General features: G+C 28.4%; 3 protein-coding genes and 1 long non-coding RNA gene across 7 annotated transcripts; 2 read left to right on the forward strand and 2 right to left on the reverse strand.

Annotated features, from left to right (window-relative positions):
• Nucleotides 1-508: 508 nt before the first annotated feature.
• LOC132933717 (homeobox protein 5-like) lies at nt 509-6,715 on the reverse strand. 2 transcript variants are annotated; one of them, XM_061000000.1, is made up of 7 exons: nt 6,531-6,715; nt 6,140-6,237; nt 4,606-5,211; nt 4,132-4,256; nt 3,789-4,058; nt 3,393-3,652; nt 509-2,271 (listed from the first exon to the last, which is right to left on the reverse strand). In XM_061000000.1, exons 2-7 carry the CDS (start codon nt 6,162-6,164, stop codon nt 2,067-2,069), a joined length of 1,491 nt encoding a protein of 496 aa, XP_060855983.1. In that variant the 5' UTR covers nt 6,165-6,237; nt 6,531-6,715; the 3' UTR covers nt 509-2,066. The 2 variants fall into 2 exon arrangements, with proteins under 2 accessions (XP_060855983.1, XP_060855982.1); XM_060999999.1 differs by lacking the exon at nt 6,531-6,715 and having other exon boundaries at nt 6,140-6,517.
• A 12-nt stretch (nt 6,716-6,727) lies between these two features.
• Nucleotides 6,728-7,589, forward strand: LOC132933719 (uncharacterized). The gene has a single exon (XM_061000004.1). The coding sequence runs from the start codon at nt 6,962-6,964 to the stop codon at nt 7,436-7,438; it is 477 nt and encodes a 158-aa protein (XP_060855987.1). The 5' UTR covers nt 6,728-6,961; the 3' UTR covers nt 7,439-7,589.
• Nucleotides 7,590-12,267: 4,678 nt separating this feature from the next.
• On the forward strand, nt 12,268-17,702 carry LOC132933718 (lysosomal thioesterase PPT2 homolog). 3 transcript variants are annotated; one of them, XM_061000003.1, is made up of 6 exons: nt 12,268-12,504; nt 12,575-12,772; nt 14,779-14,920; nt 14,995-15,105; nt 15,954-16,533; nt 16,593-17,702. In XM_061000003.1, the coding sequence occupies exons 2-6, from the start codon at nt 12,638-12,640 to the stop codon at nt 16,801-16,803; spliced, it is 1,179 nt and encodes a 392-aa protein (XP_060855986.1). In that variant the 5' UTR covers nt 12,268-12,504; nt 12,575-12,637; the 3' UTR covers nt 16,804-17,702. The 3 variants fall into 3 exon arrangements, with proteins under 3 accessions (XP_060855986.1, XP_060855984.1, XP_060855985.1); XM_061000001.1 differs by having other exon boundaries at nt 12,268-12,500; XM_061000002.1 differs by having other exon boundaries at nt 12,268-12,460.
• LOC132933720 (uncharacterized) lies at nt 17,692-21,888 on the reverse strand. The gene is made up of 3 exons (XR_009662927.1): nt 21,652-21,888; nt 21,439-21,571; nt 17,692-17,794 (listed from the first exon to the last, which is right to left on the reverse strand). It is a non-coding gene; the product is annotated as an uncharacterized LOC132933720 (long non-coding RNA).
• Nucleotides 21,889-21,941: the final 53 nt, after the last annotated feature.

A 21,941-nucleotide genomic window follows, 5' to 3' on the forward strand; every position in this document is an offset into this window, starting at 1 on the left:
AAAAAACAACTGTTGGTTAGTAAAATATAAATCAAGTAATATAGGTACATCAAAATAAGACTTAATTTCTAAATAAAAAAATCTTGATTAATATAATACAAGTATACAGTCCATGTATAAGGACATCTATATTTACATCTATATTTTTAGAAGGCTATAAATTTGATATATATAATAAGACTATAGAAGTAATAGCTATAATAATAAACATAAATCATAATAATATGTGGATTACAAAAACTATAGTTCTAACATAAGCAGCTTATAAAATAAAGGTCAATTAATCACAATTTATAGTTGACATGTTGTATAATTCAATTATGACAATTTAAGCAATATTAAACAATATTACATATATTTTTAATTTAATTTTAATTATTGACTAATAATAATAAGCAATCACATAAAATAAAATATAAACGTAAAATACATATTTATTAATTGAAAAATAAATACATAGTTATCTTTAGTAATTTCTTTGTTGATATGAAATTCTTATATTCTTATATTTACTTGCATATTTAACTGATTATCCTTTAATAATATTTGATATATTCTTATTGATATTAATAAATATAATATAATATTATCATGTTATTAAATAATATCTATCGTTGTAAACAATAATTTAATTAAATTAAACATATATATATTTTTTTAATTGTATTTTAAATGATTTTTTAATTTAATTTAAATTTTTATATTAACATTTTATTTAAAGAATATTGTTTATATTAAGAGGTTTATTATTTAGTAGTTATTAAATGTTGATAAATTAACAAAAAATAAAAATAATAACAAAATTTAAGGTATTATTAGTGTTGTCAGAAATTATGACTAAAACAAACTAAATTAAAATAAAACTATTATTATAAATTAACATGTAACATTATCGTCATATAGTTTTAAAAAAAAACAATTGAGCATAATGATACATGATCAACTATGAACAACCTACATTCTTGATGACCAATATTTAAAAAAAAAAAATCGGCTTAAGGGGACATTACACCTGCAAGTGTTTTCTCCGTCTTACAAATGTACAATAAGGCAAAAACTTTTTTTATTCACAGGACAACTATACTCCCTTTGTATTTTAGAGTAGTACTACCTTAAATTAATTAATGCTAGGGAAAAACTTTATCTGTGTCGTAGCATTTTTTTTTTTTTTTTAATAGCACTAACCAATAATTTTTAATAATTAAATAAAAAAACAGATAACCCTAATGTTATCAAACTGAAAACATTAATTGTATTTATGTTATCAAAAAAATAAAATAGCTACGACACAGATAAAGTTCTTCCCTAGACGTTGTAGAATTTTGGTAAATCCACTGTACTAACAGATGGAGCATAGTTGTCCCGCTCAAAATAAGTTTTGACAACACATGCGGGTATAGTGTCCTCTTTTATATTTATGGATATAAAATAAAACAATAAAAAACAAAATAGATTTTAGAAATAAAATATTATTTGTACACAATAACAAAACATTATATTATTTTAGTTATAGTTATTAGTTATGTAAACTGATTACCATGAGTACTTGACAGTATACGATACTAAAATGTGTAACAAAATTATAAAATATATATATTATGTTAAATCATACAAGTGTAAACCATCAGCTTTTATAATAGTAATAATTAGGGCTCATAAATTGTAGAAGTAAAATAATAAAGTAATCAAAAGCTGGTTGCTAAAAAATAATAATATGTCATTGAAGCGTATGAGTGTATAACAAAAACATGGCATTGTTATACTGGAACAAATTGTTTTTTACTACTTTGTACAAATCTTTAGAAAATTAAAATATCTATGTTAAATAATTAACTATAAAATACATAAAGTGATAAATTGAATAGATATTAAATAGTATACATTCAAAACTGTTGTTAATAATTTTACCATTGCATAGAAAGGGTTACTAGCTTGATCTTTTATAAATCAAGAGTAAAGAAAAATATTATGCAACTTTTACAACTTCGGAGTCCTAGTAATAATATTATACTAAGTAAATATTACTTGTTTAAGCACAAATATTAGTGCAACAACCTATCATGGTTTTAAACATCATTACTATGATTAAATATTTCTTCTATTATCTCTGGCTGTTCTATTTGATGTTGCTGTAAGTTACTGCATCTATGGCTCACAAGTTTTGAAAGCGCGTCACGCAATCGGCCATTTTCGATTTTCAGCTTTCGATTCTCTTCCGAAAGCAGATCCCACCTCTGTTTTCGCTTTATTCTACACCGTTTGGCGGCCGTCCTGTATTAAATTATTGATTGTTATTAATTATTATATTTACATAACAAATAACACTAATAATAGTTATTTAACAATATTGAATATTTCAATAATAACAAATGTAGTTATTAAGTATATTTTAATAGTATTTAATCATAATTATAGATAGGATATTTGATAAAACGCATGATACTATTTTCAACACTGTATACATGCAGTGAGTGAGTTTTCATAAATCACCAATATTATTTAATATGGGTCCTTTAATATTATTTTAATAGATTTTTGTTGTTAAATCGGGTTATTAAAGTGGGTTTATTAGAATTCTATATTTTATTGTATACTAAATTCTAAAAATAATACTATTTTAAAAATGTATTTGAAATTAAACAATCTATGCATATTTTGTACAATAAGTTTAAATTATATAAAAGATGGTTTAACACAAATGTTAGGAATAACCTATCCAGTGTATATTAAATATTATTGTTGCACAATAACCCATATTAAAAATATTCGTCATGTTATATGTCATTAAAGTGTAGATTGATAAACTACGATTGCTATACTACTTTAACTATCGATTCGATAAATATTGTCATGAATACTCATGATAACATGATACGATTGTCAGTAAAATTGTAAAGTATATCTGAAGAGCTAATCATTACACAATATACAGTCTACACTTTTACTAGTATTTAAACTACAAGTTATAAGTTTAGAAACTCTTAATTTTTAACTGGGGTGAAACAGCTACTAGGTACTTAGGGTGCAACACAAGTGAACCGATTAAAACTGTTAAATAAGGTACCTATATTTACTACTTAAATAATTTATGATGGACTCAAAATGGGCTACAGCCCCAAAGCTGAACAAGGGCTCAGTTCCAGACGTTCCAGTAAATTTATTATAGTGAAAAACCAAAGTGTATTGTTTTTATGTACGTGTCGTATGAGTTTGTACCGTAACAGTGTGTGGGGTACTCTGATACAATATTTTAATGGTATAACCTGTGGTCCTATACCGCAATAATAAAATACTGATTAACGCTGCAGTGTTGGCACCTTCAGTGCATAAAAATTTAATATTTAAATAGTTGTGAGTGGTGTCATGTAGCAGTAGCAGAATATTACGTGTACCTGTTCCTTTCTAACATTTCTTGTTTTCGTTTCTGTTTTAGTTGTTGCTTTCTACTGTTGTGGTCTTCGTCTTCCTGACCATTACTACTATTATAGTCTTCATGTTCTTGTCTATCGGTATCTGTGACAACAAAATCAATGTCATTGTCGTTATTCTGATGCTGCAGTAGTTGACCGAGCTCGTGATCGCTTTCAGATATGAGTGGAGGCTTCTGGCGCCTTTGTAACAGTTGCTTCACCAATAGATTCTGTTTTAAAGCCTTTAATTGTGTGTGAACATAAAAACATATACAGATGATATTATTATTATTATTCCTCAAAAAATTATGTACACAAAGTTAGTTCACACAACAATAATAAGGGTCAGGAAGAAATAAATGATTATTGAGTACCAACCTGTTTAATTGTAGTTGTTTCATTTCTAACATTGATAATTATCCCACCGTTTTCATCATCGACTTCTTCATCATACAATTCTTGATCATGGTGTGTTATTGTTGTTGTGTCGATGACACTAGTTGTGGTTGTAGTTGTTGGAACAATGAACTGATGCTGTTCGATAATTTGTTGATGTTGTTGATGTTCCGGTCGTAAAGGGAGAGATGAATTACGCGGTTGATGTTGTGGATGCTCTACCATCATAACTAATACACCCCTAGTCGGTGCCTTGAGTGAAACAAAAATAAAACCAACAATATATTTAAAACCTGTATATAGAAAATAAATCAAGTCAACCTACTTCTGCTGTTGACGTTATGTATATATTCTGCTGTTGCGATTGAGGCACAGTTGTCGAATTCAACTTATTAGATTCAACTGCTGTAGTTGTAGATATCATATCCTTTGACGTTGAAGTTTTCAAACCTTAAATTATATATTTTTTAAATTTAAACAAGCCAATTACTTATGCAAACAAGCTAGTATTATAAATAGCAGATGCAAATAAGGTAAATATGGAAGTGATTTCCATTTATGCAAAAACGTGCATTAAATGAAATTATTATTTTTAAATTACTACTAAAATTAATCTATGAGAACTTGCTAAGTATCTAGGTACCTATTAAAGTAGATAGATAATTTTTATTTTAACACAAAATGTATAAATTGCAAAGGAAACTTTAGATATTTTTAATAGCTATTTCAATAACTATAAGAAACAATTCATATTAATTTATTATTCCAGTTCAAACTATACCCTAGGTTAAACACTTACTAGTATTGTTAATGGACGTGTTAACAACAGTGGTTGTTGGTATGAATGGGGTGTTTAAATCACCATCATTGTTATTGTTATGATTGAAAATATTTTCTGATGGATTAGCTTCATTTTTTTGTTGTTGCAATACTGCTTGTTTAAATGTTTCGTCAAAAGGATTGGCCATCATCATGGTTGTCACAATTGCTGTTGATGATGAGTCAAATAAATTTGAAGAAATAGGTTGTCCTGTTGATGTGGCTGTGGTGACTATTGTAGCAGCATTAGAAGCAGGGACTGTAGTAATAGTTGTATCACCTGATGGTCCAGTTAATGAAGACATTACTACAATATTTTGTAAATCATGAAATAAACCCATGTCATCGCAATGCCTAATGAATGTATTTGGTGTGGGTAGCTGCTGCTGTTCATTATTTTCTATAGCAGTAGTAGTAGTAGTCTTCGTCATCATTGGCATTGATGTTGTTACCGATTGATGAACTGGTGTGAGAAGTGGTAGATTCAATTGCTGTTGTTGCGGTGGAGAAGATAGCATTAATAAAGGTGGCTGTGGTGGTGATAATTCTTCTGTGGTTGGTACAGGTGATAGTGGATCAGGTGGTGCTGTAACGAGTGAAATACAGATATTATAACACAGGTGACATTAACACATTCTATATATTTTAGTGTTTAACAGTTGTATCCAATTAAAATAGCAGTGAATACCCTGTAAATCTGTAACAGAATGTTAGCTTAGTAGCCATGTAATAACGGCTAACAGTTTCTAATGACGCTAATACGCCATCAACATAAACCATCTTAAATGGTCAACATTTTTTTTTTATATATACATAATATACTATACACATATAAGCTTGTTAGCAAATATTTATACTGCAACTGCAACAATAAAATATTGATGCAGAAATGCATGACTATTTGAAACCTTTTAAAATGTAAAACTATTTATTTTAAGTGGAAATTGACAATTGTATATTTGTATACCCAATACTTGACTTTATTTAAGGATATTAAGGTTTTATTTCTGAAAAGTACGTAACATTTTTATTTTATTCTATATTCAAATATAAGAAATTATCTTTACTTAATCTATCATATGATGTTGGATATAAGAATCTTTTAAGAACATATTTAAATATTATTAATAAAATTATAATGTTTGTATGTTAGTTAAATCATTACTAACTATAGTATTGATGAGTACCTGTGAAACTGTGCCTTTGGCTGGTAAGGTACACTTGTTAAAATCTATATTTTTAATACTCGTTGATCATCATAGCAATGAAATATACCTAATTCAAATTTAATGTATATTATGAATAAACCTCTAGTCCATAAAATAATATATTATATTATAAATACATCAAACAAAAAATATTATTCTCCAAAACGCCTTACTACAAATATATTAAATATGAGATTATATTTTAATAATTTTAACGCTCTGAGCGTACACCTCTCGAACATAATGTTGTTTGTCAACGATAACAATAATTGTATATAAGTAGGTATGTAGTTTGATGTATCTTACTTTGATAATAGTAATAGTATGCCATTCTATTGCATTCACTTTCTTGAAGATATCACTGGTCGTTGCTGCAGAAACTGTGGTACCCGTTCGTTTGATGCCTACAAAGAAAAACGACCAACATACATTAATCGTTGGTATGAAACACATGCCTATGTACGTGTCCTTAATAACTACTGTGGGCACAACAGTGATGATAATAACGTGTGCGTCACGTTTCGTTTAACGACTTTAAGTTGTAAAAAACACCAAAAAAGAAATATTATTGTTGAAAAATTGTGAAACACCGCGGCGACGGAACTTTTACTTTCAAAAAGTTTAAAAGTCGGTCGCCGCGCTCTCACTGCACACGCGTTATCATCTCGGCGTTTGCCACCATCGGTACGGTACTCACGTGATAGCGAAACTTGCGACTGCGGACGACAGTGCCGATGCTGTTCCACTCCGGGAGACCACCACGACTAAACGACAATAGTAACGAGACCGCGAGAGTACGCGACTGTACCGACTGGCGACTGCTGCTCACAGGCCACAGCTCACTGGCGTCCGGTAGATGCGGATCGTAACTCGTAATTCCCGTCTTCGTCAGCAACAAAAATCTAAGTGAAGCGACACGCGCCGTCCATGGAGGCGGTGGTCGATGGTACCTCCACAATTCACCGGATCTCTTTATCACTTCGTTATTATCTAAAACCGATCAATGAAATACAAATTACAATAAAATAATTATTCTGTAACGACTGTAACCAACTTTGTTGTTGACGACTTGTTTACTTAATTTGTATTTACTATTTACTTCGGTTGTGTTTCGAACCACTGCAAGCAATGCGTCTCGTCATAAAGCGACCAGAACACAGGCGGACAGAAGACAACGACGCTAATGCTGTTGGGACCGATCAACAGGCAGTACACCTGTTGCCATGCAAGATTCACACACGCAAACCAGGTGGCGATCGCCAGACGTCGACGGCTCCAGTCGACCGATACTTTTGTCCATACACCAAAGCAGTAACAGATGATGAATCCGCATTGTGGCACTCGTCGTTGCGTGGCAAGCCGTTGACGGGTGTCAAGCTCAGCATGCCCGATGGCTACGTTGGTGTACTGTGCGTTGGCAAGGATGACGACGGCAGTGGTAATGAAATTGATGGTTCTACATCGGCAGTGGAATCGATTGCTGGTGAAGTAACTCAACAGCTGATGTACTGGAATTGGGACCGCATTCCAACACGTGAAGACCCGCTGCTATCAGCATTTGACTGGATGCGGGTGTCTGAAGCCATAATGACCAACAACGACTGACACTACTATTATTATTTTTTCGGTAATAATGATTGTGTTTCTTTATTCAATTAATTTTTCATTATAAAGATGTATTCCATTAAAATTTTTAAACACTATTACTTAATTAATACTTAATTTTGTAAAATAAAGTTTAATTTTTATAACTAGCTATATTACACATTATTAAATATTTATAAATACAGTGAAGCCTCTAAATACTGGACACTCTAGGTTGCTACAATTTTTTCCGTAATTCAGAGGGTTCAGGTTGTAGAAAGTTTGTAGTTGGTTCCCAAGAAAACGTCCGTTATTGGGAGGTGTCCATTAGGGGAGGTTTCGCTGTATCAGCAAACAAGCTTTCTTCTATTTGTACCTAATAACTCTTTAACATTGGTTCAAATTTAATGATTTGTGTTTCAATATACCAAATAAAAAACTATTTATACGTAAAAAATGTTCCTGGAGACATGTACCTATTTTATATATTATGTAAAATACTATACACTTTATTAATGTAGTATTATCATTATGTTCAAAAACTTTTTTTTAATCTACCTACAACTATAGGGTAGTATATTACTCTAGTAAAATAAAAATTATTAAATGTATGCAATACGGATACATATAACTGATAGGTATAGAAAATAAATTTTAAAACAACTCATTTAATTGGTTTAACAATATCCTGTTTAAACATGAAAATAGGTAGCTAGAAAAATTTAAAAATGGTTCTGTAATTCCTAAATGTTATTAATTACCTAATGAAAATAAGCAGGAATTACATAACTGTATTACTACTTATTATATATATTTATTATTTATATTGTATATTACAATAATTCTGGTTACAAATTTTGTATTTGTATTATTATTTATTTTGCGTAATACCGTTTGCTGTCATGACATACAAGTTGGTCTTACTTCCAAGAAACGCCAATTTACAGAGCCTTAGCAAGGGCTTGGCGAGAGTGGCATATGCCAGGGACGCAAAAGTCAGAACAAAATATACCTATATTATTATTAATTATATATATTTTATTTAGAATATCCGCAAGATAGTTATACTATTGTAATAATTACACTATAGTATATAGTATATTTTGTATACATAGTACAATTTACAAGTGCTTACAAAATAATATGACATTACTATATTATGCCGAGTGCTCAAGTGATACAATGATGTAAGTATCCAATACTGTGTTTTTATTTTTGTTTATAGTTTATACTGTTGCTTTTACCACCACCTCAGCACACATGTTGACATTCAGCATAGTAGTTTTGAAAATTAATTTGTATTATCTATTAAATATTAGGTGCATATTTAAGTTGAAAATAGGATTCCAAATGTCTTATTTAAAGACTTTCGTCAAGATATTAATATTCATGAGTTGGTAGATACTCATATTTCAATATTTAGTCATTTTATATAAGTTCAATAATATTTATAATAAATATAGAAATTCTATGGTGAGTTGTTTATTATTATAATTATACAAAATTAAATTAATTTACTTAATCCTAATATTCATATATTTATAAAAGTTGTATGTAACCTAGGGTTTTAATACAAAATTAATATTGTAGCAATGTAAATATCTAGATAGTTTACCATTTATTGGTTTTTATCGATCAAATATGAATCTAAATAATGTAAAAACACTTCGTTGAATTATACATTAAATAAAAATCATATTCTTGCATCTTATTTCGAGTTAAATTAAAAGAAATAATATTAGTATAAATTATCTTCAAACCAAGTGTCTATTTTATTTTATTTTAATTTATTTTAAACCTCGCATATTTATCGGTAGAGTAATATGGACAACTACAAATAATGTTTGTATAAGTACTTGGTTATAGAACCACTGTTTTCTTTTTAAATATACTATTAGGTACGAGTTTTATAATTATTTACATAAAATCATCATACATAATTGTATGATATTATATCTATTCATATTAATATTTTTGTTTGCTATTTGATTTGTAATATAATATTAAATAAATTGTTTTAATGATTCACAACCGTATTTACATCTGACTCATTTAACTTTCAATGTTATGATGTTATTCAATTTTTCACTTAATTTAACTTACTATTTATTTTTTATATCATGAATTCATGACCTTAGGTCATATTCCAGTGTTTAATATTTTTATTTAATATCTATAATTTCTATGCAACTTAATGTGGATAGATACAGTGTATACAGTGTATACACTAAAATAACACTTTTTATAATGAAACGTATAACTCATATAAATTTATTTTATTTTATCAATTTTGATTGAAAATAATACATTGGAATTATTACATTTTAATTGTATTTTTTAAATACAATTATTATTAGAACTTAGTGTTTTCATATTTTAGAAAATAACTATCTCTTACCTACCGATTTTATTTCTATTATCGTCAAATTATGAATGTTTGGGATATAGCTTTGAACAGAGACTTTTTATTAAAAACCCATACTCTAATGCTACTATAGGTATGTATCAATATGGTAATGCGACTGTTCTGAGCAACGAGTTTTTTTAATATAAAAAGTTTAATTTTATTTCAAAAGTACCGTGTGTCCTCAAAAACAGGGTAGACTCATACTTTGTATAATAAAATTACCCATATTACTTAGTATCCTATATATATTTTTGAATTATGCTTGCGTGACATGAAACTAGACTGTTAAATCATCAATCTCCCGCAGACACAATTCTAAAATATGTACAGGGTACTGAGTAATGTTAAATGTGGGTAACTAAGTTATCATAGACACGCTATTAAGAGGATGCAACATCCACACACTATGTTGTCTCCGTCTTACAAACGCAAACGTACATGTCAAATTTGTTTACAGCAGTTCAAATGTAGTAACCTTTAGTAATAGAGTGGATTGACCTATTTGCTATTATCAAATATAAAGGTAGGGACTAGGAACATTATCTGTGTTTTCAAATAATTTTTTAGGATAGGTATTTTAATTTTTAAAACCATGTTCTGAGTAGATATGTAAAATGTTACAATTTAAAAACTATTAACATTTGCTTTGAAATAAAAATATCATGCAAAAATTCAAACACGGGTAATGTTTTTATCTTCAAGTTTGATAATAGGTCAATTCAATAGTATTACTACACAAAATTTATTGGAAGGAACCGCTGAACTTAAATTTGTTATTTCATTCACTCGTTCGTTTGTGGTTTGTAAGACGGACACCGGGAGACCCATAGTACATACGACTATATACGAGTAATACCTACACGGATAATATTATTATGCACTTAAACGTCTTAAACTGTGATATGTAAAATGTAAAATACTAAAATGTGTAATACATACAGTAACTTTAGCCACAGTTTTATGACTAATTAGTAAAATTAGTATATTGGTTAGGTTAGGTAGGTAAAATACATTTTTTTATTAGATTTGGATAAAATTAGGTAGGTATTTGAAAAATATTTTTTAATTGTACCTATATTTAAACAATAGGTATATAAAATAAGCTGCGATGAGTTATTCACTGAGTTTTGCATTTGCGTTTATTTTTGTAAATTATATCTATATATTATTTATTTTGTGTAATTAGATTTATATCTTACATGTCATTACACATAGGTACTTAATAAAGACTTTTTTTACGATTTCCTGAAATTAACGTGGTGTTAAAATATGAACCAAGCCATTAAATAAAAATAATAATATAAACCATTTTTCTAATTGGTCAGTTGGAATTACATCTTGATCACGTTTATTTTGACTATACTGTTAAAAATGTCGAAAATACCATCGCGGCATACATTTTATAGACATATTATATACTTTTTTTTATAAAAATAACAACTTTTAACATAGTATACAATATTAATTTTATTTCTAATATATAATTTATAAAATAATATAATTATTTTTAATTATTTATATTTAGTCAATCCTCAGTATAATTCTACGTGTACAGTTTACACGATAAGTGGGTAGTCGAAATAATACTTCGATATTCACCTGTAAACTAACGGTTTCTCATAGAACGATTTTCTTAAATTGTTGTAGGTAATTAAAAAACGATTAACCGTAAATACTTGAAATTTTCAACGTCTAAAGATGGTTTAATTTTAAAATATTTTTACATTTTTCGGGCTATTTAGAGACATTTTTTTTTTTACCTTTATTGAGATTTCAACATTAAAACTACTATATTATGTAGACCAATAAAAAAAATTTCGAAACAAGGGTTCTCATAAGTCGTTATAATAACAGTTCGGAAATAATAAAGATAAGTACATAGGCTAGGTTTTTAATAAGCATTTAAAGTTCAAATGTCGACAAAATTCATCAAAATCTTTAAAATGTGCAAATTATTTTGTTGTAAAATATGTATAAATTGTTCAAGTTTTATAGCTATATATATTGAAAATTTAAAACAAAGGTTTGTCATTAGTATACTAATGAACTATAGTTCATACTGTATGTAAAAATATATATTAACACAGTTTTTTTATAGATAATAGATATTTAATGTCCAATTTTGGATGAAATTAGATATTTAAATTTTAAATAAAGAATAACAATTCTATGCGCAATATTATAGTGTCGTCTCAGCACATTTTAGATTCATTGGAATATTGGATTGATAGTTATTTACTTATTCGCTAAATTATATTATTCGCCATAATATATCATATAATAGGTATTATATTGTTAATTATAATGTGGGATAGTGCGAACGCCTTTTTTTCGTTAAAAAGGCAACCAAAATTACGCAATTATGTGCGGTCACCTATTTATTTTTTATATATGGTCCACCTCCGAAATGTTATCAATGCTTGACAGTGCTAATGCATAATGATAACCAAACTATAGTCAGTAGTCAGTACTCACTACTCAACTACATTCTACTAGTTACTCACTATTAGTAAAGTAACACTACCACACTACTGCCAAACGTTTTTAATTTGTTGACTTTGTTCCTACGCTTTATGTCACTTTTTAGTTCATAGTTAGTGAACATCTTTTGTCATCGTACCTATCAGCAGTCAGTGGTGAGGATCATTTTACATTTCTGCTTTGTGTGTTTTTCATGCGAGTATGATAATTGAGAGTCAGTTATACTATAAATTATTTTAATTATATTATACATGTTGTTTGTTCTTTAGCTAGCATATTTCCAGAAATAGTAGTGGCCTAGTGGTGACGTTGTTACACAACGAGCTACACCGATGACAATGAAGAAGTCTGATGAATGTAACAATACGTCAGGGCAAAAGCGACCGTACAGGCCGGTAGTCATTGTACATGGGCTGATGACTGGTGATGTCAGCACAATGCAGCATCTGGCTGCTCGTATATCTGAAGTGAGTAGTTTGATAAATTTCCTTATTTGATAATATACTGTATACAGTAAATAGCGTTTAATTGTGTTTTAAAATGGAAATTTTGCGTAATAAGTTCCTTTCTACCGGTTTATGTTTTTTAGTTAAGATTCTGTTACTTTTAATAAAATATAATCTAGACATGTTTTTTGTATACTGTCGTTGGGTGGTTATTGATATATAATTTTTTTTTTTTTAAGGTTCAAATTTACCACTTAGTCAAAAATTGATCTTTCTTGGATATTTTTATTATTATTTAAAATATGAATAAAAACTCAATGAAAATATACGGGTATTAATATTTTGAATCAATAGCATTTTTCAAATCAAAAATATTTTAATTATTGAGTGATTTGGGAAGAAACTAAGATTTGGTGTTTTCAATTTTGTTTTGCTGCTGAGTCGCCGACGCGTCATCATCTAACAGTAGGTCGATAATAGTTAGAGTAGAGGTATTGCATAATTCTGATTACTAATAATGCGCACCAACAGAATTCGTCAATTACTCAATTGGATATTCCCCTTTAAATGAAAGTTAGTTAGGTATTCAACATATATATAATTCTATATTTATGTTTTATAAAAAAAAAATAATACTGTCAGGTTATTTATTTATTTATTTATTATTAATTCAAACGGGTAGAACCCAATTACAGTTTTTTATAATTTAATAACAATTTTGTAGACTTAAATCTATTAAGAAATACAGTAAATAGTATATGTATAATAAAAATATAATATTAAAAACAATAAAAACAATATAAAAATATAATATAGACAATAATAATATAGGTAGCAAAAATAATTTAAAGATGCGCAATATAATTACAAAAACAATCAAAAGAAGGAAAACTAAATAGATCTATCTGGACGTCATTAGTTATTTTCATTAATCTATTAATAGGTGAACAAAGTGCGTAATTAGTTCCTTAAAATGGAATGTAAAAAGTATTTGCAGATCTAGTTCGACAATGAGGAACATTAAAATTTAAGCAGCTGAGTAATTCGGGACAATTTAAAAAACCATTTACTATTTTACATAGAAATTTCAAATCGATGATTTTTCTACTTTCAGCTAGAGTGGTCATATTTAATTGGTTTAATAACGGTGTATATTGAGAGTGTGGTTTACGTGATATATTGCATTTGTAAGAGATAAAACAAAGAAAACGATTTTGAATAGCTTCTAAACTCTGTATATGAACAACACTAGAGGGTGACTATATGACCGAGTTGTATTCCAGAGAAGAACGCACTAGTGAAAAATACAGAATTTTTAAGGTATCGGAATTTGTAAAATCTTGACAAGTTCTATTAATGAAACCTAATATAGTTGTTGATTTTTTTGTTATGTTTAAATAATGTTTATTGAAAGAAAAGGTTGAGTCAAATGTAACCCCCAAATCGCAAATTTCAAAAACGCGTTTAAGTACAATATTATTTATGGTATAATCATTAATAATTGGAGATTGAGACCTAGTAAACGACATTATTTTGCACTTATCAATATTTAATGGTAATTTGTTTAAATTACACCAAACAGTTAGTGTATTTAGATCATTTTGAAGGAGAGCTGAATCAGAATGTGATTAAATTAAACGAAAGATTTTCATATCATCGGCAAAAAGTAATTTATTAGAATTGGGAAGATGTAAATCATTTATGAATAATAAAAATAACAATGGGGCTAAGTGAGATCCTTGAGGAACGCCTGATGGAATGTTGAAAGGACCAGAGTGAAAATTTTTTAATTTGATAAGTAGGTTAAGTAGGAAGCCAACCAAGACAAAAAAGGATCACGAATACCGATAGAATACAGCTTAATTGAGAGAATATTGTGATTTTTTTTGTCAAAGGCCTTTGCAAAATCTGTAAAAATTACATCTACTTGATAACCGGAAGCAAAAGCATCTTATTGTTACAATCTTGTTGAAAATCTGCCAATCAATGTTACTAACATAATTTTATATAATATGTATGCTTAACAGTTACATCCAGGCACCAAAACCTATGTTATAGACAGGTTTTGTGGTTTGGCTAGTTTGGAACCACTGTGGCGACAGACAAGGAAGTTAGCTGATGACCTATTAAAAATATGTTCGTTGCATCCAGAGGGTGTGCATGTCATAGGTATTCATTATTTATACATTAACATACTACAAATGTAGCTGAAAGATGTATATATTTATGCTTACATTTTCTAGGATACTCACAAGGCGGACTCATAGCAAGAGGCATGATAGAAGAGTATGGTACTGAGCACAATGTCAGGACATTTGTATCACTTAGCTCGCCGCAAGGAGGCCAGTATGGTGGTAGGTGTTTGTTCAATTAAATATATATTGCTACCATAGACCTATATAGAAATGGACTGATAACAGAGAGAAATTCAGGGCCCAACATTGTTAAAAAGATAGCATACAACTTAGGTACCATTTATACTAATTATAACAAGATAGAGAGAGAGAATAGTTCAACAATAAAGATAACAACATTTTTTATGAAAAGATGGCATACACTAAGTAGTAAGGTACCATTATATTACACAGGTATTGACTATTTCTTTTTAACAATGTTGACCTATAGTATGGTACGTGAGACTCACAGTCCATATTATATTAATAAGTTGCTATGTTTGCTACAGAATGGTTAAAAGTTTTTTCCTGCATTTTTTTACGTTAATCTTATGGAGAATGCAGTGGTCTACCATTATATGTATGTGTCTATCCATAAGTAATTTACTAACATTTTACTATTTTTAGGCTTGCTTACCAAAATAATTTTATTTTGGTAAGAATTAAAAAATATTTTCAGTAAAATATAATATTTAAATTAAAAATTATTCATTATATCAATAACACAATAATTGATCATGTTATGCAAGTTAGTTACAACTTACAATTATACCAGGCTTGTATCTTATAATTCATTTGAATAGGCATATTATAACCTAATTGGTTAAACAATTGTACTTGTATTTAACTTTGGTTGTTCTGAACACACATTCATGTACAAATACTGTAATATATGTTATATGCAAAAAGTTTTTTCTTACTTGTTTGTTCTAAAATTGCAAGAAAAATATCGACCTACTGATGTGTTTAATATAATATTATGTTTATTTGTATAACATAATAATAATTGTTGTATTATAATTTTGTAGCCGAGTGCTTCACGAAAATGTTTCCTGCACTGACAGCGCGCACGGCATATGAGTTGTTCTACACACGCTTGGGTCAACGGGCTCTGTCTGTGGCCAACTTTTGGTATGATCCCAGACATAGGGACCTATACCTTAAATACAGTGTGTATCTTGCGGCCATTGATAATGTTAAACAACAAGAATCGAGTGGTCTTCATTTACAACAGACTGAAAATGATAATGGTTTAAAAACAATGATGGGCAATATGTCTACTACAGTAACTAGTAGCACTATAACTGTGGTAGAGACTAATGATGACACTCAAAAAATTATTGAAGCGCGTGTTGCTGCAGCAATAGCAGCAGTTTCCGCTGCCACTGTCAACATTTCTGAAAGCCATAACGACAACAGTGATGCTCACAGTGGAACAACAGATGTAGATACACTTATGGCTATAGTCTCAGCCCACGATAACTACTGTGCAGATAATGATAACGATAATTCTAACCCCAACATCAAGAAACTTGGCCTGACTCGACTGCAGCGGCTGGTATTGATTGGTGGGCCTGACGATGGGGTTATTTCACCTTGGCAATCCAGGTACTTATTATTTACATTATAACTTTACAAAAAATTGTTTCACGTCTTACTTCTTACAGTCAATTTGCCATACTGGATAGTTCTGGTGGATTGATACCAATGCGGGAGCGTCGACAAAACGACGTGTACAGCGATAACGACCCAATTGGATTACATCAGCTAGACATGACGGATCGATTGGTGGAGTACACTGTGCCGGGAGTCAGTCATCACGAGTGGCACCATAATGAAAAAGTACTACGTGAGTGCATAATTGGATGGTTAGACTAGAAACGGCTAGAATTATACTGATGCTGTAGTGGTTTATAATAAAGTGGTATGTAGTCTAAAAAGAGAAAGAAGACTACCAAGATGTTTATAAATATTTTACCATCTAGCAAATGCTATTGTGATATTTTTGTTGAAACTATGTATTTGTATTTACAAATTGTCTAAACTTTTAATAAGTGATTATTTTATTAATGAATAATTTAACTTTTAATTTTTATATCCATATTTTATTTTATTTTATTTTTAAAATATATTTTTATGTGTCATATCATTATAAATTAAGATCATATAGACTGGAAACGGTAGGTAAATAGTGTGGTGAAAATGTCACTGTAAATATTATGGTGAGGGAATCTATACAATTAGAGCACTATCTTGCTATCCCATAATATTCTATAATTATTCTATAGGAACCATGTACTATTAGGATGAATAATATAGTACAATAATAATAATAATAATAATGAGTTAAGAATTAAGATCATAGACCACCAGGTTCTCATAACAAATTATCGCTACTATTAACTCACTCACAAAATGACCATGATAAAATGTAATCAGTAATCACAAAATATCCGCCAACCATGTCGTTTCCAGTCTATATATAATGATAGTTTGTGGTTAAACTTTTGATGTTATTCATTTAATGAATAGTGGAAAAATTATGTCCACCAAAGATAATTATGATTACATTTATATTTTATGCATTTAAAAAGTACCATTATAAAAATATTAAACATTCAGATAATTCTTTTATTATGCTTGTGCATTATAAAAATTAAAAACCATTTTGGAAAAATAATATGTAACTATGCTCAAAGATTTTAATGTTTTTAAATACTTTTCTTTAAAAAATATTATATATTTATACAAATTAATACATCAAGTTGTTTTCCTTATTGGTGCCATTAAAAATATTTTTTATAATCATCCTGAATTAAGAGCTTCTTTTGTGTGAGTTTAGGGCATCGTGTAAACTCAGTTTTGACACCTATAAATGCAATATAAGATAATACTATTAATTAAGTATACAAAACAAAAAATAAATAAATTATTGTTACTCAGTGTTAGATAATGATAATATTTAAATCAAGTCAAAAAATTAATGTAAAACACATTTATATTTTTCTGTCAATAATATTATTTAATAGAAAGAAAGAATATTTTTTAAAATTAGAAATAAAAACATCTATAGCCATAGAATAAAATTAAATTAAAAAAAAAAAACATGTATAAAATAATATATTCCATGGGTGGCCACTAATCTAAGGGAGCTGCAAATTTATGAAGTTAATTCGATTCGAGCCACATTGTTAAGATATGTTTATAAAATGAAGACACATAAGTAGTATATTAGTCTGTGCCCTGTGGTAACATACTACACTGTCTGATCATAATATTATTCTCTAACCACAATTTAAACAGGAAACTCAATGTAATTATATTTTTATCGTCTGTGTATTTAATATTTATATTCAATAATATGATATTAATGATATTATAATCTATCCAGTTCTTATTGACTATCGCAGAAATTCTGTACAGCATATTTTTAAATAATATTTATTTGGGTCAATTTCAAAATTGTAAAAAAATTAATATTTTACTTAGCATAATAAGGAACAAGTCTGGGCAATTTAACTATTTTTTTGAACTTGTTAAGTTAAGTTAATATAGAAAACTGTAAGTTATGTTTAAAGTTAAAAGTAACCTTTATTTTTTTTTAACTCTTAAAAGTTACAAGTTCATTAAAAAATAAAAGTAATTTAATTTAGTTAAATCTCAGTTACTATTTTTTCTTATAAAATTAATAATTATACCTACCTTTTTTTAGACTAACAAATAACATTGTAATTCAATAATTGTCTTACAATTTTTAAGTAAATATATTAATTACTCTATAGGTACTTATCCTACTATCTATACTTTAATCAATAATGAAACCCAACAAAATAAATAAATAATTTTTATGTATTTGTTTACGTAATGGTCCACAACAACTATAATAAGTATTGTAATAATCAAATTCATTATTAGAATATAATTAATTGGTTACACAGGTCAGAGCTCCGCAGAAAGCAATATAAAACAAGGTTATGAAAAATAATTTTTGATCACACGTGACACTATTTTCTAATTTAATTATCAGAGCGAGCCCTGGGAGCAAGTGACCATGACGGATGTATATGAAAATACCAAAAATGTCAATTAGCTATAACTTTAAAATAAGCCTGAACGCCAAATTCAGACTTCCCCATCGATGCCATCATGTATAACTACATAAGTATAGGTACGTCAAAACAAAAAAAAAAGATTGTTCAGTATACAACAGAAAAGTTCCAAACAGGCGGTAAAATATTGCGTTGAACGAATGCTTAAAACACCGAAAATCGTGAACTTTGTAATGCTATAACTTAAAAACTAACGAATTCCGGCAATTAATTTTTGCAAGAGTTCTTAACTCGTTGTAATACATAGGTTTCCGAAATAAAAATTGAAAAATTCGGGTGGGTACTAAACTAAATTTATCTCTAATAAATTATTATGATTATATTATGTAAGTACATATATTATATTTTTTAATTGTCCATGGACGGTTTGAACCATTTGATATTCACTCGATTTCTCATGTAACGATTTTGCTATTTTGTTGTAATTAAAAAACGTATATGACTGTAGATACTTGAAAATTTCACCGAATATTTATATTAGCATTTTCTATACAAGATAAAATTTTGAAAATAAATTGACTCATTTTGAGCTGCTTACGGACATTGTCAGTTCTCAATTTTTTTAGTTTTTTTTTTCTATAAATATCAATAAAAAAATTTTATTTGTCGGGTAGAAAAGCGTGAAAATTTTATGCAAGGCTCCTGATATATCGTTCTAATAGCAGTTGAAAAATATTAAAAATACATAGGCACAATTTTTTTTTATAAGCATTTAAAGTTCAAATTTGACAAAATTTATCAAATTTAAAATGTAATAATTATTTTGTAGTTAAAAATTTATAAAATGTTCAACTTCTGCAGCTAAGGATTGAAAATTTAAAACAAGGTTCCACGTAAATAAGTAAATTTATAAATTACTTTATTCACAATAATATCATCAAATATACTTAGTAATATCATAGGATGACTGACCGTTTTCGCTCAGAATCGTTTTCCTTAGAAAATGATATTAAATCATTGAATTCAAATTTAACACCATCCATTACAGTGACCCACTTGTGACGTACTGTACAGCAGAGCGACATCCACTTACCCACCTTTTTTTTTATCTCAATGGTAAATCTATGCCTCTATAGTCTATAGTATCCTTATGGTTATATGCTTATACACATATAGCCATATTATATAGGTACAAAGATATAAGATCTATGTTTTTTGAATTATGTAAACTAAATTTTTCCAACACGGAAATACTACTCCCAAAACATAGTATAATATAGTTAAGCTCATTTTTATATATTTTTAATTATTTAAAATGCACAAATTAGGTAATGATAGTCAGTAGCGTATATAGAAGTAATTTTTGGGGTGGGCTATAGTATATTGAAACTAGCAAGTGATCTATTACTTAGAGGCTACTGTCTACTATATATTTAACAGTTTCTAATAATTATATTCGTATTTGTTATTTTTCAACAGGCTATGAAATATTATAACTTATAATAGTACCTAATATAATATATTGTTGTTCTATTTAAAAAGACTGTAATTTATGGGGGGGGGGGGAGCGCAGCCCGTTAGGCCCACCTCCTATATACGCCACTGACGATAGTATTCAACAGATAGAACACTTGGCCAATTGGATTTTTGATCAAAATTTTTAATTAGAAAAATAAAACTTATAATGAAATATGACATAATATTATAGCAAAATATAAAAATTTGATTTTTTTTCCGTGGTCTTTTTTTCTTTTGGTTTTTTTCTGTGATTCATCAAATATACTTTGTAATCTCATAGGCTGACCGACCGTTTTCGCTCAGAATCGTTTTTCTTATACAATATTATATCATATTTAATTCAAATTTAACACCATCCATTACAGTGACCCACTTGTAACCTACTGTACAGCAGAGCGACACCCACTGGCCCACCTTTTTATTTTCATAAATATAAAAGATTATACATATTTATGTTTAATCAACTTAACTACTTGAAACAATAAAAATTAAAAAAAAACAAGTATAATAAAAAATTCCGACATAAAAATGATACATTTTGTAAAAAACATTTGATTTCTGATTCTTTTGTTAAACACATATTTTTTAGCCTTTGTTCATATTTATTTTTTTTTGTTAAAACTGTACCAGTTTGGATATTTGTATTTAACAATTTAATAATTGCTTGCGGATTTGATTCAAGTAGTTAAGTTGATCAAAAATATACATCTATAATTTATTATATTTATGAAAATATAGGAGACATTAGGCAAAAAAAATAATTTCATATTAAATAATAATATAATATTATATTATTCTAGTCTGAATAGTGAATAGTCTATACCTAACCTATGGTCATTAGCTTTCCATAGAGTTTAGTCTATTATTATTTATCTATTTTTTATTTAACATTTTAGATGATAATAGTTGTCAAACTAAAATAATATATACAATTATGTATATGTACATTATTATAATATGCCAATCTGCACACTCTACAGTGTAAGTTGTACCCATTCGTGTTTATGTTTCACACCTTCACGTGCGCGACTTGATGTGACAATATAGTGACTCGTGAGTCGTGATGGAGCCATTGAACCCTGTGTATTGTAATGATTTATGTGAAAACCATGGATTAAGTATATTATAGTATATGTAATCCATGATCATATTACTTAACTCTAAAAGTTACCATATGGAGTTCAATGAGTGGAGATAGTTTCAGATTTTCGTTCGATGTACAACCGTTCAATTAAATCAAATGTATCATATCATGCATCCGTTCGTCCGATAAAAAGCTGCTATCGCAGTGACGAAGTATAATCATAGTATAAAATAATTATTCTGTGGTACAATCCCGAATCCATTCAACCCACAGATATCTGTGATAATAATATAGATATCAGCTGTGATTCAACCGTGCGCATGAGCAATAATATAATAGTAATAATATGATGTATTTTCACCACG

Source organism: Metopolophium dirhodum, chromosome 1 (assembly GCF_019925205.1).
Source record: "Metopolophium dirhodum isolate CAU chromosome 1, ASM1992520v1, whole genome shotgun sequence".
NCBI classification, from domain to species: domain Eukaryota; kingdom Metazoa; phylum Arthropoda; class Insecta; order Hemiptera; family Aphididae; genus Metopolophium; species Metopolophium dirhodum.

Bases quoted from the DNA above. Each gene is read 5' to 3' on its own strand.
- LOC132933717 (XM_061000000.1), bottom strand. From the start codon at position 6,164: ATGGCATACTATTACTATTATCAAA. The intron at 4,059-4,131 runs GTAGGTTGACTT...GTTTCACTCAAG, and splicing joins ACATAACGTCAACAGCAGAA to GCACCGACTAGGGGTGTATT. The intron at 3,653-3,788 runs GTTGGTACTCAA...ACACAATTAAAG, and splicing joins AAACAACTACAATTAAACAG to GCTTTAAAACAGAATCTATT.
- LOC132933719 (XM_061000004.1), top strand. From the start codon at position 6,962: ATGCGTCTCGTCATAAAGCGACCAGAACACAGGCGGACAGAAGACAAC.
- LOC132933718 (XM_061000003.1), top strand. From the start codon at position 12,638: ATGACAATGAAGAAGTCTGATGAATGTAACAATACGTCAGGGCAAAAG. The intron at 14,921-14,994 runs GTATTCATTATT...TACATTTTCTAG, and splicing joins AGAGGGTGTGCATGTCATAG to GATACTCACAAGGCGGACTC. The intron at 15,106-15,953 runs GTAGGTGTTTGT...ATAATTTTGTAG, and splicing joins GCAAGGAGGCCAGTATGGTG to CCGAGTGCTTCACGAAAATG.